General features: G+C 38.8%; 2 protein-coding genes across 4 annotated transcripts in view; one reads left to right on the top strand and one right to left on the bottom strand.

The window, feature by feature from the left end:
- TRMT6 (tRNA methyltransferase 6) lies at window positions 1–15,321 on the bottom strand. Of its 3 annotated transcripts, XM_017818832.1 has the most exons (12): window positions 15,202–15,310; window positions 14,488–14,657; window positions 12,952–13,079; window positions 12,448–12,557; window positions 9,157–9,248; window positions 8,985–9,068; window positions 7,706–7,830; window positions 6,082–6,446; window positions 5,756–5,841; window positions 2,506–2,608; window positions 2,330–2,416; window positions 1–1,001 (listed from the first exon to the last, which is right to left on the bottom strand). In XM_017818832.1, exons 6-12 carry the CDS (start codon window positions 9,014–9,016, stop codon window positions 828–830), a joined length of 972 nt encoding a protein of 323 aa, XP_017674321.1. In that variant the 5' UTR covers window positions 9,017–9,068; window positions 9,157–9,248; window positions 12,448–12,557; window positions 12,952–13,079; window positions 14,488–14,657; window positions 15,202–15,310; the 3' UTR covers window positions 1–827. The 3 variants fall into 3 exon arrangements, with proteins under 3 accessions (XP_017674321.1, XP_017674320.1, XP_017674322.1); XM_017818831.1 differs by lacking the exon at window positions 14,488–14,657 and having other exon boundaries at window positions 15,202–15,321; XM_017818833.1 differs by lacking the exons at window positions 12,952–13,079; window positions 14,488–14,657; window positions 15,202–15,310 and having other exon boundaries at window positions 9,153–9,248; window positions 12,448–12,469.
- Window positions 15,322–15,354: 33 nt separating this feature from the next.
- The window catches only part of MCM8 (minichromosome maintenance 8 homologous recombination repair factor), a 17,482-nt gene continuing 15,282 nt past the window's right edge, over window positions 15,355–17,554 (top strand). The window contains exons 1-5 of the mRNA XM_017818828.1: window positions 15,355–15,570; window positions 15,691–15,834; window positions 16,033–16,107; window positions 16,623–16,705; window positions 16,891–17,040. Coding sequence (XP_017674317.1) covers window positions 15,708–15,834; window positions 16,033–16,107; window positions 16,623–16,705; window positions 16,891–17,040 — 435 coding nt within the window. The 5' untranslated portion in view covers window positions 15,355–15,570; window positions 15,691–15,707. The remainder of the gene's footprint in view (window positions 15,571–15,690; window positions 15,835–16,032; window positions 16,108–16,622; window positions 16,706–16,890; window positions 17,041–17,554) is intronic.

Genomic DNA, 17,554 nt, shown 5'->3' on the forward strand with positions numbered 1-17,554 from the left:
TCTCATTAGGAAAAACACCCTGCAGTTTAATTGACATGGCAAATGCAAAGTTAAAAAAAAAAATCAATAAAAAAGCTGACATCCTGAAAGATCAAACAGTAGAATAAATATATATACATATAGCAGTCTTCAAAATAGTAGTATCTTAAAAATAGATAACAACTCTCAGGAAAATGACAGACAATACTAATAGAGACATTCTGTTTAAATACTTAGTATTTTAATTTAAGAACATGCACTTTCTCTTCTGTATCTATTTCAGGAAAACATGGGGTCATGCTGTAAACATGGGGTCATGTCTAACATTAGTTTCTCTTTTTATTGTTCCTTTGGAAAAAGAAGTGTGTGATTTTTTTTTTCCCTGTTCATTCTACTTTCTTAAATTACTGAAAACAGCCGAGTTCTGTGTCCAAAGGGGGAGCAGATCACACAGAATGCTGACGAGAACTCTCTGATGCTGCTCTGGGAAAACGGAAAGCCAAGTTAGATGTGTTGATTCGGATTCAACCTTTTAAAAAACTACATCATATTCAACTTTGGCAACAAACAAACAGAATGCCTTCACTGATGCTTTATCTTCCTTGATCTCTTCTTTCTGAAGTTACCATGATTTCAGTGTGCTGTTTGCTTCCAGGGCTGCTTCTTCACATTCAGATCATGTAAACTGCTAAGGAGTGAGACAATCCTCCCACCACACAGTTCTGCTGCTTTTTCTGACAGATGTGTGACAGGTACAATTCCTGTGCTGCCAAGAGCACTGAAAGTATAGGTATTTTACTAACAGTAAGACTCCCGAGATTTAAAAAACCAAATCAATTCTCCAAATGTTAACAATGAAGATCTTGAACTTTGCATCTTTTAGGTGATGGCTCCTCCATCTTCAGTGCTTCTAAACTACTGGAATCAGATTTGCCCTTATCCAAGACAACAGTGATGCCAGACAGAAGGTACCCCCCGCCTCCACTCATTGTCAGTTTTGGATGGCTTCGATCTGGTAAGACCTTTAAAAAAAGCAAACAACAAAACACACCCAAAACCCACACCACAACAAGCACCTGTAAAAGCTCACTCTATATCTGCACATCATGTTGTGTAATTTCAGCTTACAGTATTGGATGTAAATTTTTTTTCCAGCCACAACAACAAACAGCCATTTGGGAAAGTGTATTTATCTATAAAGGGCAAAGTATCTGCAGGTGAGAATCCAGTTATAGAAATATGTAAGCATACAGGCTACTGCCTTACTGATTAATTCTTTGTGGCATTTCCACCAAAATTGTAAAGTCAAGCTTTGGGTTGCATGGAAGTCCCCATTATGTGATCAGAAGTGGTGTATTTGGAACCACAGCTGATCTTACAAAACAGCTGGAAGGAATACAGGAATTTCCAGTTCTGTCACTACCACCTTTATGTAGCTTAAGGTAAGACATGAAATGAACCATCATTTTCAGATGCGTTACACTCTTTGCAAAGGACTTCTCTTCAGATATTTCCTCCTTGCTCTGACTGCCACTGCAGGTCTGAACTGACTGACCTGTGTCTAGGATACAGTAACCCTTGCCAAGCCTACCTGGTGTGAACATCTATGGATCTCCTGGTCATTCCCAATTTTATTGCCCAATAAGTAAGTCAGTAATCGTGGCCACCCTTGAATTAAGTCATCCCCTAAATAATAATTGCTTAGGGACTCCAGAAGCTCTTGGGCAAGGAGAAAGCCAGTGAATGGACCTCCTTCAGAGGTGGTGAGCTGCTCCTCAGAGAGGGTTCTGCTTCTTCAGAGATGGAGCAGCAACTCATTTTCCCACAAACATCTTGTTCAAACAAAGTCAGTCATGCTGACATTTCTCACTGTGGTGATATTTTCACCTCTCATCGTGTTTTTATTTTTCAGTTCCCAGACCAGAAACTTGTTACTTGGGTTCCAGGAAATGTGCTATTTGAAGATGATAATTTTATAAGTCACGACCACTCTCAACATTACACATCTTTTTCAGCTGTCAAACCAGCTGGAAACGAATAAACACTTGTAGCAAAATATTACATCTCTCTCACATGACAATGCTTTAGGTTAGCCACTAAAGCCCAACACTTTGCTACAAATATTTCAGCAAGTGCTTAAGTGAAATGCTTTGTGAGAAGAAAATAAAGTATTTCCATTTGAAATGGTTACAATGAAGCATTAAAACTCTTCAGAATACCCCCTACTTATGGGTAAAACAAATGCATGAGCTTATACATTGTTTCAGTCAGTCCAAAATTTTCAGAGAGTGTTTTGCTCCCCAGTATTTGAGTACTTGCAGTTTTGACAGCCACTTACTGTGATCCTTACCTGGTAGTTTCGTAGCCAGGTTTCAGACAGCTTTAGGTTTATAACTCCACCTCTTTCTCTCAGCTTTGTGTAACATTCTAATAATGGCTTAAAAAAAAAACCCCAAATAGTAGGTTACATAGCAGAATAGTATCAAACTTGAACAGTAAATAGCTAAAGTAATATACTTGATTTACCTCTTTGTACTGGCAGTAGACAACAAAAGGCCTTGAAGGAGCAACAAATTCCAATAAAGACAGTAACAAGGGTGTGGGATGAAACTTGCTGGCTACAATTAAGCTGCAAAACAAGTGTCATGCACATTAGTTTTCTACTCATCAAGTGACATTTCCTCCTACTTAGTACAGCAATCAATTATAGCTTAAAAGTTGCTCATCAGCATGTTTTCATGTCTCTAACAACTCCCCAAATATAAAAACAAATCACGATTTTCTACTTGCATAATTAAGAGCCTAAAACTCTCATTCCCTAAGGTGCAGAATATTAAATGAATTGCAGAAGCACTCATTCCAGCTGTGCTGAGCTCCACAATAATTCTTACAACCCACTTTGCATGCTGCTTTCTCTGCCCCAAGACCATTTTCCAAATACAATTTAAATTATGTGACTGCTAATTGTTGCTTAGAATGTCACCTCAGCCGTGATTTTTAGACTGGGTAGCCTTCATTAAATACAGTTTTATATAAGAAGAATATTTAAAGAGAAAACAATCCCCTAATAGACATGACTAAAAATCTTTAAAATTATGTCCTTTCAAACTTAAAGGTTTCTTATTTAATTCTCCATCCCTGTTTTAGTATCACAGTACAACCTGGAGATACAGATGGTTGAGATTCTCTACAGCTATCTCCAGCTGAAATCCAAAAAAATCACTGCCAAACTAGATTGCAAGAAATGGCTGAGTAAATTAGTAATAAGTTGTGCTTGTGCAGAAAGAGTGGGATAATTAAACTACTTCACTAGTTTACAGAGGCTGCGTGAGATGGCCCATTAATTAACATTTGTTCTCCGGGGGAATGTACAGCACTGGAGACACAGTTAAACTTGTCTATCAAAAGGGAGGTGAAAATGGTTGTTCAATTTTCTAAATACAATGAAGAGGTGAGACAATTCTCTTACAGTTGTTCCTGTTTTGGTTTTTTTGCCAGCCATGGCCTTGTGAGCCATTTGCTTCAAATCCAAACCTCAGAAAAATTGTGCTCAGTAATTTATCAAGCAGGTCATAAAGAAAAGACTCCATCCTGTGCCTCGGAAGGCTTGGAGTGCTGCACTGACACTGCCAGGAGCTCTGCCAGAAAACAGGAAGATAAGGGAGAGATGAGAGACCGTGGAAAACCAAACTCTGTTCTTTCATATGGCAGCACATATTGCTGCCAGCAGGTAGCCTGGCCAGCCACAAAATCAATGTACTGGGTGAGGGGGGAGCAGGAAGGGGTAGAGGAAGTGCAGGGAAGGGTAGAGGGAGGGAGGTGGTCTAATTCTGAACACATGGAGTGTCCACAAACCAATTTCTGTTTTCATAATGTCAGAAAAAGTCTATCTTTAAAAAGTCTTCTTTAAAAGAATACCAAATAGCCAATGAATATCTTCCTTTTTCCCCCTCAATGACCTACATCAGACTTCAGCTCTCATAAATGGAATTGAACAAATAGATCTAGTACAAGCAATGTTTTACCACATAACAGCATAGAAGATAGAAATCCTATTGAAATGGTATCTTCTGCATTAAGTAGTAAGCCCTGTTAAATTCAGGGCCTCAAGAATTAATTTTCCTAAAGTTGGTTGCCCATCTTTATCTAACAACCAGTTTTTCCTTACTCTGCCAGTAAGTCCTTGTGTTTCTCCCCACCAACGTTAACCAGTTTTTTACCTATCCTTTCCCTGTTTCTCTCCTGCAAAACAAAACCAAATCCTTACTTTCCCTGCCTGCTTCTACTCAGGTACAGGGTTGTTAATTTGAAGCATTTGTTTATTCCATGCCAGTTTTTTGTGTTACCCTGTGGTTCTTGATCTCAGTGAACAGTGGGCTATAAAAGGCAGATGACTAAAGAAAGGTGATCATGACTGAGCCATCTGGGATAGTGCCCTCAGGCACCATAAACTTCTCTCTCCCCCCATCACACTGAAGAATTCCTAAAGCAAGAAATCACTCATCCCTTCAGATGTGTAATTTGTTATAGCTTTCATGCCTTACAAAGGACAAAAGAAGTATAAAAGTGACTGAAAACAAATAAAGAAGAGACAAATGCTAAACAGGCTTCCTTGAACTCAATCAACAACTAAATATACTATTTCAGTCAGATATTAATTTTCACTTTGCCAGATCGTGCACAGACATTAATTATAAAACCAATCCAAAACAGTACCATTATTTAGGCAGCTTAATGGTCACATGCACAGGCATTGCCAGTGGTGCTGTTCTGTTGCCAAACAGATGTGCAGTGCTTTTTACAAACCTCCTTTACCATTTTATTGCTTTAGAGAACACACAATGACCTGATTCTGCATCTTTATAAAAAAGGCTAATTCTACCACTTAAATATGCTACATGAGGTACATGAGTGAACGTATGAGTTAAAACATCTCATAACAATAAAACCAAAAACTATACACAAGCATTTAAACACAACCAACAAATGTGCATTAAAATTTATGGGAGCAGAAAAACTTTATTCCCAGTGCACTAATAGTCTTTGGAGAAAACGTTAGTGTTAATGTTATTACTTGATTAACTCAAATCACTTCAGCATTTGCTAAGAACATAAGAAAAAGCCACCAAATCACCAAATGCTCCTATACTATTGTGGGGCTGTATTTGTAGGAATATATTTATAGTATTTGTTTTAAATTTATGATATTGAATATCTGTGTTAAGTTCTTCACCGGGAGTAACAGCAGGTAAAATGAAGTTATATGGGAGTTTTTTCCTGTGTAAAAAAGAAATGAGTGTCTAAAAACAAACCAACCAATCAAAACCCCAAACCAACAAATTTAGTTCCACCTTAATAAACTTAAAACCTCAGGTTCTACTTTGGCAATTAGAATCCTGGTTTTTTTTTGGCAGTCATTTTGTATTGGATTCTACCTGGATTCTGGGTTTTTATTGATAGATTTAAATTTTTATTTTAATATTTACTTAGTTGATTTTTAGATCATGAAATTTCAAGGCATTTAAATAACAGGAAAAAATCTTAACCAGGTAAGAACTAAACAAGACCCAAGACCCACTTGGTTTCTTATCTCATTGGTATTTCCAGTAAATTGTTCTTATCTCAACCCATGATCTTTACCTTTTGTGCCTCCAATTCTCCTCTCCATCCCATGGAAGGTGGAGCAGGGCAGGTGTGTAGTCTGGGGTGCTTCAGTGGGAACACTAAATTGGGGAATAACATTCCTAAACCGGGAAACAACTACAAACAAACTCACCCATCAGCATTCTTTTCCCTCAACAAAGCAGCGGTTTCTGTGAGCTTTTTTCTTCTCTCCCATTGTTTCATTTGCTTTTCCCGAACCTTTGAACAACAAAAAAAATAGTTTGCACTTTAACTGGTAATTATATATGTCAGATCACTATTGCATGGACTGAGTTTTCATTTTTTGCATCTTATGTCTTAATGTAAGACAAAGAAACAACTTGCAGAATTCTATTTTAACACCTGAACAAGCTGTATTTCAGCACATCTGATTCATGCAGCAGAATTTTATGTACATAGAAATTGTAAAACTTGAATAGCCACAATAAATATTCTCACATTTTCTTTATTTTCTTTTTCTTTGTTCTCTTTAAATTCTACATCTTCAGCATTAATGTCCATTGTTTCTTGTTCTTCTGACTGGTTGATCTCCATAGGTGCTTCAGTAGTAGGTTCCTCTTCTGTTTCCTGCAGGGAAGTCTGTTTCTCCTCAGTCAATCCATTGCTTTCTTCTTCCACTAGTGCATTATCTTCAGGGTCTGAAGGCAGAGTCTCTGTAGAAAATGTCCCAGAGAGGAGACTCTGCACTTTGCTGAGAGGAAATTCATGAAGATTATCAAAATAAGGTTTTGGAAATCCAAAACAACTGGTAGCAGCTCTCACAGGTCCTCCTCCTGGGTACATCTGAATGATGGATCCGTAGCCTATGAGAGCAAAAGAATCAAAACACATTGGAAAGCCAGAATTCTTAAACTGCCATATTTTCAAAACTTCCAAAATGCTTGAATGAAGTGTTCATTTAAGAATAGGAAAGTAAATTTCCTGCTCCTAACCCAACCATCAAATTTAACAAGCTGTGGAACTGTGCCTTAAGGTAGAACATCTTTATTGAAAGGACAACACTTTGCAACTCCAAAGGACAAGGTGACTCATAGGATATTTGAGTATCAAACACGTATTTAGGATTAGCTCAGAACATCTGAGCAGTGGCAAACTGTTAGAAAAGATAATTTAATTAATAATTAACAGACAAAATTTCTGCAGTTTTTGTTACTTATTTATGGAGTTGTTTTGATAAAAAACAAAAGCTAATTTTAACAGTATTAATAGGCAAAGAATTTCTTCAACATCCAGGCTCTAAAGGAAGAGCTGTTTAGACTTACTAAAAATACCCTTTCAGTAGTTATGCTGAAATTGTATAATTTACTTCAAAAAGTAGCTCTATGGCCAAAAGTTGCTGCAACAAACCCAATTTCCACTGCCTGTGTCCTTCTCAGCCAACAGACAGCATGTCTGTGTGCACAACATCACATCACATCACACATCCTACCTTTCCAGGCTTCTGGAATATAACTGTCCTCTCTGTCTAGTGCCTTTGAATGATGAAACTAATTAACTGAGTTTGAAAAACAGGTCAAACTTCTCCTAGAATATCCTCAAGAAAATGTCACATAATTTTAAAATCCACATTTTGCAGAATACACATTAAATCTGGTGCAGTGAACAAGAGGAATGGCAGCATTTTCAGTGCTGTAGGCTGTCTGAATTCCAGTGCTACTATTCCTGTTTTCTGCCATTCACTTTCTTGGACTTCCAGGTGTCTGGGAAGAATTTACATACAAGCTCCTTACAGCTTTTCCTAAATACAGGAACTAAGACAGGAACTAAAACAGATCAACCTACAGAGATATCAATTTAATCAAATTTCATTATATAAACAATTATATCAAATTTAGTTGTCAATTACTTTTTTTAGGTTTTTTAAATATTGAAAAACAAATCCAACTGAAAGATGCAATAGAAAAACAAGTATCTCTTCGAATACCAGAGACAGTAAAATTAGATTTAAAAAAACTGAGAAAACTATTTTGAATGGCTGCCTTTTAAAAGCATCACAGCGAGGTGTATTTAAGTTTCAGGTAAGTTTAAGTCTGTGCATTACTAAAGCTACTGTGTAACTCACCCCCCATTCGCTCCATCACCGCTCCCAGCAGGAGGCCGGCACATGTTTCCATAACAATCATCTTGTTGCCAGCGTGGATGTTTCCCAGGGTAAGCATCTGAGCCAGGGTGTCATATCTCAAGTGGCTGGAAGGCAGAGGGTTTAACAAACATCAAAGTAGTCAGAAATACTGCCTGTTGGCTCAGGAGCCTGCCAAAAAAGTTGGATTGCAGGTAGATTTTCAGAGCAGTGTCGGTGATCCTCAGTCACCATGTGGAAACTCATAATTAACCCTCTGGTAATAAAGAAGACCCAGAGCCAACAAGAAATTAGAAAGGAATAAATAGCAAAAGTAGGATGTGAAGTAGGGTGCACATATCAACGTGGACATCTTGTGCTGTGTCAGGTTTTTAAATTTTTTAATTTTTTCCCTTTTTTCTCTGACATGTCAGTTTTGTAAAGAACAAATGGTATAAATGCATTCCCTGATCCAATAATGCGATTCCTTGTGATTTTCACCTGTTTTGCAGTAGCACACACCACTGCAGTCCAGGACCAAAACCTAACACTGCTGCCTGCAGTGCACAAACTGAAGAGACTCAGTCATAGCTACAGAAATTACAACTCATCTTCATAGTAAAATAAAGCCAAGTGACAGAGATGGTGGAAGGAGAAGGAAAAAATGTTTGAGAAGCCTTAAATAACATACATTTGAGGATTTTAAATCTCAGCATATTAGATCTACTATTACTACATTAAAAAGCATGTATCAGTCCATATTTATGAATGTGTGTAACAACGTGTTAGTCCAGAGAAGTGAAAATCCAGCAGGGCTGGATCTCCGTAGTCGGTCTCTGTAGCCATCACCTCCTCTGACTCCTGACCCCAGGGTTAACCACGAGTTTCTGGAGACTTCTGACTGAAGACTTTGAACCCCTGACACATCAAAGGCAAAAATTCCTGCTGCTGGTAAGTGGCTTGTTACTTTGATTACTGAGCCAGAAAGCAGAGATGATACACCAGCAACCAAAACCAGGTAAGAGATACCTGTGAAAATGCAAAGAAGTCTGCCTACAAAGGTAATTTGCCACATTGTGGTGACAGGGATGTGGTAAAAGCTGTTGCTGCAATAGCATATTGATTCATTTTCTATATCACATTATTTTTCATTGACTTGCAATCTTCTCACTCACAGAAAAAAGAAAGGTATTATATACTCTGGTATAGTATTTAAAAAAAAATTAAATTACAGTATATGATAAAGTTATAATTAGAAAAAAAAAAAAGAATGAAGACTTACTTAATTTTTCCAGGTTCCCTTGCATAATACATTGTTGAAAGAATGCGAGTGGATGGTTTCACAATTGTAATAACTGCCTCATATCTGTAAGAAACACATAGGAATAGTCTTACTTTAATCTCAATAGCTTAGAGGATTACTAAATATTTTCCACATTTTAAAATTCACTTACTTTTTTTTCTTCTTCTTTATGTATTTATCTTGAGCAAATTCTGTTTTGTCTCTGAATGTTGTACTGTTCTCTATTAACTGTTGAACTATTTCCTTGGAAGAGACAATTTATTTTTAATACAGCTAGCATTTATTTCTCATTCATTTCATATATAGTATTTTTTTAAACAAACACTGAAAATATTTTCTTCCAGTAGAGGCATTTATACCATTAACTTCTACTGACATTAATGGCAAAGTAAATTTCTACTAACCAACATGACAAGTGAGACACTACACTGACTATGTGTAGGAATTTAATACTATTGTTTTAAGTGTTCTTTAACTACAGAATGCCATAATAAAAATGATAAAACAGAAAATGCTTATCCTGGAAAACAGGGTACTTTGTGGAGAAGGAGTCTGGTAGGTGCCAGAACTAACTCATGAGAGAGGGCAGACTTGTGTGGCCAGAAATGAGGAAAAAGCAGGAATGTTCCTTTCAGAATCAGCAAGTCATTACTTCAGCACTTACTGTGAAGTCTTAGTACCTAAATATTTACCCCATTCTGAATGTGAACAAGACTACACTGCTTTCTCTAAGTGATTAGCTACCTTAAATTATCCTGTATTTAGAATGAGGCAGTTATGTAGTCAATTATTATGAACAACTGACATATTTTGTCAGTCTAACATTCCCCTTGTAAAGGGACTGCAGTACACTAAACCCTGTGTGAAGCTACACAGGGGAAAATATTTTACAGAAATAAAACAAGGAACCAGATATCAGACATATTTAGTTTAATCCAATTCCCTCCTTGGGTGCCTCCGTCTGATTTCAGCATCTGAGGGTATCTTTTTTCCCCATTTTGTGTTAGTTCTTCCTCTCTACTCTGGCTAATGGTCAGACACCTCCCTCACCCCAGTTAATTTTGTCAGCCTCAAAAATTGTGGTATTACCAACTCCTTGCACAATGTCAAACTCCTTAGCATTTATTATTTCCTACAACACTCCCCCTGACTTTTTCCTTCTCTAGCTTCTAGGTTTTCCCAGGCTTCCAGTTTTGGTTTCCTGGTCTCTTTATTCTAGTCTCCACCCTTTGCCAATCCAACTCTTCCTCATACTTTCAGATTCCAGCTGAAGGGATCACTAATATTTCCAAGAAAACCAAACCAAACCAATGGAGCTTTCATTGCTCAGAGTTTAAAAACACAGTGCTGCAAGTACTTCTCACTTCCTGTAGCTGCTTCTCAGGCCATTATTCCTTCAAACACTTAACATGTATTACTAATGGTGTGAAACACCATCTCCTCCTTTTTGCTTTATTCTTGGAAAAAATTAAATGGAGTGCCTGGGATGTTTATGTTGTTGTTTTGCGGGGCTGTTCGTTGCAGTAAAATTTACTGTGAGGAAACTGAGGAGTATTTCTTCGGGGTAAGCAAAAGCCAAAAGGAAGCTGCAGCACTGTGCAATGCCCTGGGAGTACAAGCCACTTCACATCTTCATTTTGACACATATCCCTCAGGAACTGGAAAGGATTTGTGAAAGGATGGGAAATCAAGGCCCATCAACACTTGTGCTGGTTTTGGCTGGGTAGAGTTAACTTCCTTCCCAGTGCCTGGTACGGGGCTGTGTTGTGGATCTGTGCTGAAAACACTGTTGATCCTATAGAGCTGGTTCTGTTATTGCTCAGCAGGGCTTACCTAGAGCCAAGGCCTTTTCTGCTTTTCATAGTGCCAAGCTGACAAGGGGGATGGGGGTGCATGGGAAACTGGGAGGGGACCCAAACTGACCAGAGGGATATTCCAGACCCTTGGATATGGCGTCATGCTCAATATATAAATTAGAGGAAAGAAGGAAGGGAGGATGTTTGGGGTAATGGTGTTTGTCTTCCCAAGTCACCCCTAGACTTGATGGGGCCCTGTCCTCCTGGAGGTGGCTGAACACCTGCATGCCCACGGGAAGTTGTGAAAGAATTCCTTGCTTTGCTTTGCTTTCCCTATTAAACTGTCCTTATCTCAACCCACGAGTTTTGCAGCTTTTACGCCTCCGATTTCTCTCCCAGTCCTGCTGGTGGGGGAGCAAGCAAGTGGATGTGTAGGGGCTTGGTTGATGGCTGGGGTTAAGCCACAACAACACTGAAGTTTTATTTCAAATAACAATCATCTCTAAACTGAGCCTGCATCACAAAGACAAGCCATTCCTAAACAGGAGTTCAGATTTTTCTAGACATTTATGGAGGAATAATGTCTGGTTTTGCTAATATAACTTAAACTGAATATTAAGCCATGGTTCAGAAACCAGAGTAATGAAATAGGATATTTTAATAACCTAAAATAAAAGCACGGTAGATGTATTGCACAGACACACTGAGGACATACAGAAAAGTCAGAATGATCTTCTGCCATGGATAATGAGAACAAATAGAAAACATCAAAGCTGTCAGACTGATTAGTACATTCTTCTCAAAGAGATAACACAACTAGCAGCACAACCATGGAAACAGAAGAAATACCATTCTAAACTCCTTGGGTCCATCCATTATTAAGCAGGCAAAAGCAGAAAAACTGCTCCAAAGAGCAGCAGCAAACAGCAAGATGCAAATAGGAGATGAGATGGACTTGATGTAAGCATGAGCAATTTCTTATTTTTACTAGAAAGGGTAAACCAAAGAGAGACAATTTTGCCTGACTGCACGTGCAGAACAGCAGTGGCTGCAATGCTTCACTGACATTTAAGATGGCCTCACTCACTTTATGACAAGGTGCAGGGTCAATACCAACCCCTTTTCTAACAGAACAGAACTGATCTCTTGTGAACATTCTTAGCTTTTGAGGCACGGGTAGAGCACAGGCATCACACGTGTTTGGTAGGTACCTACAGGCTCACTGATGGTACATTTGTTACAGTGTTATTTCTTCATACTTGGTTATTTGTCCATAGTCCTTCCCTATACCTTTGACAGTTTAATTAGGGCATGCTTTTAAAACATCTGTAACACAGAAAGAGCATTTTGATTCTTATACAGAAACAAAACTAAATGGGGATTATATGACCTGTACTTTTTCATCTGTTATGACTTCTGATGCCATAAAAATCTACACTTTACTCTCCATTGACAAAGTTGCACACCTCACATGAATTTTTCTCTGAAAATAGCCTTAGCATTTTTGTAAAACGAAAAAACGTGACTTAACCAGAAGAACAAAGTAGTACTGAAATCTATACACAGATAAAAAGAATAGCCTATTTCATAAACTAAAATATAACCATCAAGGTAGCAAAAAAATGACACCAAAACCTTATTTTTACCTGTCCTTTAATACCCTTGTCCTTCAAAGCCTTTATGTCATCATGAGTCAGTTTTTGAGACTTCCCATCGTCAACTATGTTACGATTATCTGTACCTGCTTCCTTTGTTTCTAAAGGAAAAGGATATAGATTTGTAAAATCTAGCACTAAATAAATTGGAGAAACACATGATTTTAGTTTCACAGAAAGCAGATTTCTCATAATTAAACCCACACGTTTTACAGCCTTGCAAAGCACAGCCTAAGCAATGAAACATAATATGTAAAATAAACCCTAATGTATATAAATTCACCCAAACTAAGGTTCAGATTTTCTCCCATATTAAAAAGCTTGTTTGTTACAAGACTAGTGAAACAACAGATCAAGACAAAACCATGCACTTTTATGACAGAAAGGATATAAGTAACATTAAGTTAACAAATGATTAATAGAAAGCTTTTCCATTATCAAAGAAAAATTAATTTGAACTAGTTTTTCCAAATACCAGTCACTGCTCTGTGATACCTGTGGTAGTCTCTTCCACATCTTGCTTCGGTTGGAGGTTTCCACCATTGGTTACTTCAAATGTAGTTCCATAAATATGTCCAATGGCATTATCCAGGTAGAACCACTGCTTCTCAAAGATAATTTTTCTGAAATAAGAGAAAAGTTAATGACACTAAAAGCATTATTTTTACTGTGTTGAAACCCACAAGAGTTGAGCTTAAACTATAGCTTTATACATGACATTTTTATCTCTATCCTTTAAGAAAACCAGGACAAACATAAAAAGTGAAATTAATCACAAAACCCACATTAAACAGAAACTGGTTAAGAAAAGAACAAAGAACTTAAATCGAGCATATAGTAAGGAAAAATTTTTTCAGTTCAAAAGACATTTAAAGTAAGAGATAAAACAAGGCTATGGCACTCAAATGATACAGTACCATTTTTGATAGTCAGAATAAGGCAAGGAATTAAATTAATCATATGAAATCTAGGCTGGGTCATGCAGATCACTGCAAAAAGATGAGCATGAACCTGTATGTTACAGAGCTTCTTTGAAATAACATTTGCCAAAAGACTGTGAAGAAAACAGACAACAGAGAGTGCCTTGTAATCCTAGAAATGTTTTTTAAAAAAAAAAAAAAAACTGTATCATCCCTTTTGCATTAAGGCAGGTTTGCATTTTTCCTTCTTGACATAAAACAGGATCCACAAAGCCTTCAACTTTCAGGCTGGCCTACAAAGGCTGCCTTGCTAACCAGAGAAATACCAATCTTGCCAAATGGAACAAGTAGCAGTATATTATGCCACACTCACATTCAAATCAAAACTTGTCAATAGGAGCTATTGTGCAAATTATACTCATCACTAATTCTGAAACTAAGGAAAAAGGTTGTTATTTCCAGTTTTCTACTGACTGAAGTATGAGATTTCTACATATATTTTACATATTATATTATTTGTATCCCCAAATAAAATCTACAATTTAAAGGAAGTGTAATAATAAAGTTTTATCAGAGACATTACCAAATCCTCTTCCTAAAAAAGGACATTATAAATTAAAATCCCTTAACCCCCACCAACCAAGATTTTAAAAGACTAATAAATTACTACAAAAGACTTGAAATTACTCAAAATGTTAAATAGATAAATTAAATAAAATATTAAATAGATAAAAAATGTATGCACATAATCAAATTTCATTTTAATGACCATTCTAAACAGAATATCCAACCATGGCTATTGTCACATGTTCCTGGAGTGTCCTTAAACTCATGAGATTACAGAAAGGAAAATTAATGCAAAACTAATTTAATTGCTTATGGCTATGTTTATTCTTTGGTTTTTGTATTCTTTGTTTTATGATAGAGATTTTAAACAAAAACTGAAGAGGGACTTAATGACCAAGATCTTGTCGGTGACAGGCTGACAGGGGCTACCTGATTTTGGTGCCAGATGCTACAGGTGAACATTAAGCCTGACAATAACCAATGCTCCCAAATTCCTAGGTCTGAGCTACAGCGTTTTTAAACCAGTCTCATTTAAGCGTAGTACCTTCAAATCTCCATCCTACTGAATCAGATGTCTGGCCACATTACCCAACACTGACTTCTACACCTTGGTCTATAAATTTGTCTGCTGCAATGGGGAGAAGCCCAGGGCTGTGTCCATTGATTTTAGCAATTCCTGCTGGGGTACAGGCGCTTCCCGCTATGCCAGATGGCCTAGGAAAGAGAAATAGGAGACCTTTCATAGTAACTATCCAGAGCTGAGCGCCAGCATCTTCCTGCACACTGAGCGCACCGAGGCCAATTAACAAGCCCTAATTAAGGAGGCGATGCTGCACTTCGCAGAAATCCCGTGCCACGGCGAGGTGTGATGACGATTCCCTTCCCAGGCTGCCGCCACCTCTTCTCCTCTTCGACTGGCACCCGTTTGACAACGACAACACAAAACCACCTTAAATTCCTTTAGAATTCTCAGGAGAAACGCAGCCAGGAGATCTTCCGGGTTGTTTTCTGTCATAGGAACCGAGGCAGCACTAAAACCTTTCCCGCCGCCTGTCACAGCAGCCTGGGGCGAGGCCGCTGTTTGTGCCCGGAGCGGCGGGACCGGGATCGCGACTGCGACCGGGACCGGGACCGGGACCAGGACTGGGATTGGGACCCCCCCTTCCTCCGGCAGGGCCCGCGACTGCCGCTGGCAGCGCCTCACGGGGGCAGGAGAAGACGCAAACCGAGCACGGAGAGCCGCGGTCCGGGCGCTCACCTCCGGCGCAGGACGGGCACGGCTTTGAAGACCTCGCCGCGCTTGAGGACGGCGCAGTCCCCCTCACGGATGCGCGCGCCCGGGGACGCCTCCATGGCCGCCGCCGCCGCCGCCACTCGGGCCCGCTCTGGGCTTGGCGCCTGCGCAGTCAGGAGCGCGGGCTGAGGCGGGGAGGGGAGGGGCCGCTGAGGGCTCCGCTTCCCGCTCCTGCCCCGCCCTATGGTGTCGTATCTTTATCCTATCCTATCCTGTCCTGAGAGCGGGAAGTGCCCGCGGAGCCCCGAGTTCATGCTAAGCGGTGGCCGCTGCTGCGGGAGGTCGTGTTGTTGTTTCGTCCCCTCAGCCGTGGCTACTCAGTGCCTTCCTGTGGTAGGGAGAGGGAGGCCGAGCCTTCCGCGCGGTTCCCCCCCCCCCTCTGGCAAATAGCTCTAATTTAAATTAAGTATCTTCTGGTAACATTTCTGTTTCTTTACCGTTTCTTTGCCGCAGTTTGTTGGCGCAGGGAGATGAGCAGGGATCCCCGGGGCCGGGGGTGCGCCCGGGGCAGAGGCTTTCAGGGGTGGCGAGGAGGATGGCGAGGAGGATGGCGAGGCAGGGGACAAAAGGCAGAGAGCAAAAGGATTCCCGAACCTGGTGAGCCAAATCCTGTGCTTCTACCTGCTTTCTGAAGCCAAAGCGCTTTTCTTTTGACCTACTTCTGTGCTAGGCAATTACAGCTGTTCGTCTCCCGCGGTCAAATGAATCACTGAGAATAAATGCAAAGTTTTGCTATCACTTTTTTTTAATTCCCATTTTAATCTTTTTTTTTTCTTTTATTTTTTCCTCCCCCAGCAAAATCTCGACTAGTCCAGTCAACGCTGGACCAGTTTATTCCCTACAAGGGCTGGAAACTTTATTTCTCTGAAGGTATTTTTAGACCAAAATTGTATGTAGCAAGTATTTTAATTTTTTTTTTCTAGAATTGGTATATGTTGTGTTTGTAGAGTTACAGGTTCAATAGAAAAACACCAAAATACATATCTTATATAAAACCATGAATACAATACAGATTTCTGTCTCGTGGCGTACTGTAATCTCTGTGGGCTGCAAACCTCAGAAAAGAATCCTTAATAGTGTAAAATGTGATTTTTTTTTTTTAAAGCCTGTTCAATTAGGCACGCAAAACCTGCAGTGTATCAAAGTCTGGAATATACATTCCTCTACTGGACTTTTCATATGTGCTTGTCCTATGCCATCTTTGACAAAGTTCTGTTTTGTAACAGGTCTTACAATAGAACATTACTGTGATACTGTAGAGATCTATCATCCTCCTTAGCTTTGGAATGCAGAAAAATAATGGAAGAGAAATTACCTGTGTATGTATTCTGTGAAACTGAAGTAATTATTTCTCTTAGTTACTAATGTGTTATGTTTCTAATTAGCTTTTAGTGACAAATCTCCTTTTGTTCAGAAGACTCAAGCCTTTGAAAAGTTTTTCATGCAACGCATTGAGCTTTATGACAAGGTAAAAAACAACCCAAAACATATCCCACCCCCAATAACCTATTGTTGATACAAGAACATTACAAATCTGGGGTGGTTTTTCCATCAAAAATAACCTCCATCGTAGACATGAAACATTTATGACATAATTTGGATGTGCTGTGCTTCTAATTTGAAGGGTATTTTGTAACTTACAATGTTTCACAGGATGAAATAGAAAGAAAAGGAAGTATTCTTGTGGATTATAAGGAACTAATACAAGACAGAGAATTGACTAAATCGATACCAAATATATCTACGGAATTAAGGGATATGCCTGAGAAAATACTGCAGTGTATGGGTTTGGCAATTCACCAGGTAAATATGATGTTCTAATACACAGAAGCATAAACCTCACAACAAAGAAGTTATAAATGTTATAAAACCCAAATCTCTGTTTTCCTGTCTTACGAGAAATTACTGTTTATTTAAAACTCAGATCCTTGAACCTTTCCCATTTCTGTAGGGCCCACAAAATCACATTTTGAAAGTGCTTTGGTGCATTTTGTTTATTCATTGTTACAGCAGTCAAATGTAGTTCTAGCACCTGTGTTACTCCCTAGTGGAAATTCTAATTCCTGGGGGTATTTTTTAATATACTGCAAGTTATTTGTGCTGCCTATCCCACCTCACACAGCAGAACCATGGCTGGTAGATGAATGGTGAGCAGATTCAAGAATTCCTGGCACTGCTCCATGTCTCTTAAAGTAGCATTTCAGTGCCTGTTGACAGGCAAGTTCAGATGTTGGTGCTTTAGTCAAATGAAACTTCACTTTTTGACCACAGCATTAAAGGTTGCTGTATACTTTTTTTTTTTTTTTTAATTAAAAAA

The sequence above is a fragment of the Lepidothrix coronata genome, unplaced genomic scaffold, assembly GCF_001604755.1.
Source record: "Lepidothrix coronata isolate B3197 unplaced genomic scaffold, Lepidothrix_coronata-1.0 Scaffold71, whole genome shotgun sequence".
Taxonomy (NCBI): domain Eukaryota; kingdom Metazoa; phylum Chordata; class Aves; order Passeriformes; family Pipridae; genus Lepidothrix; species Lepidothrix coronata.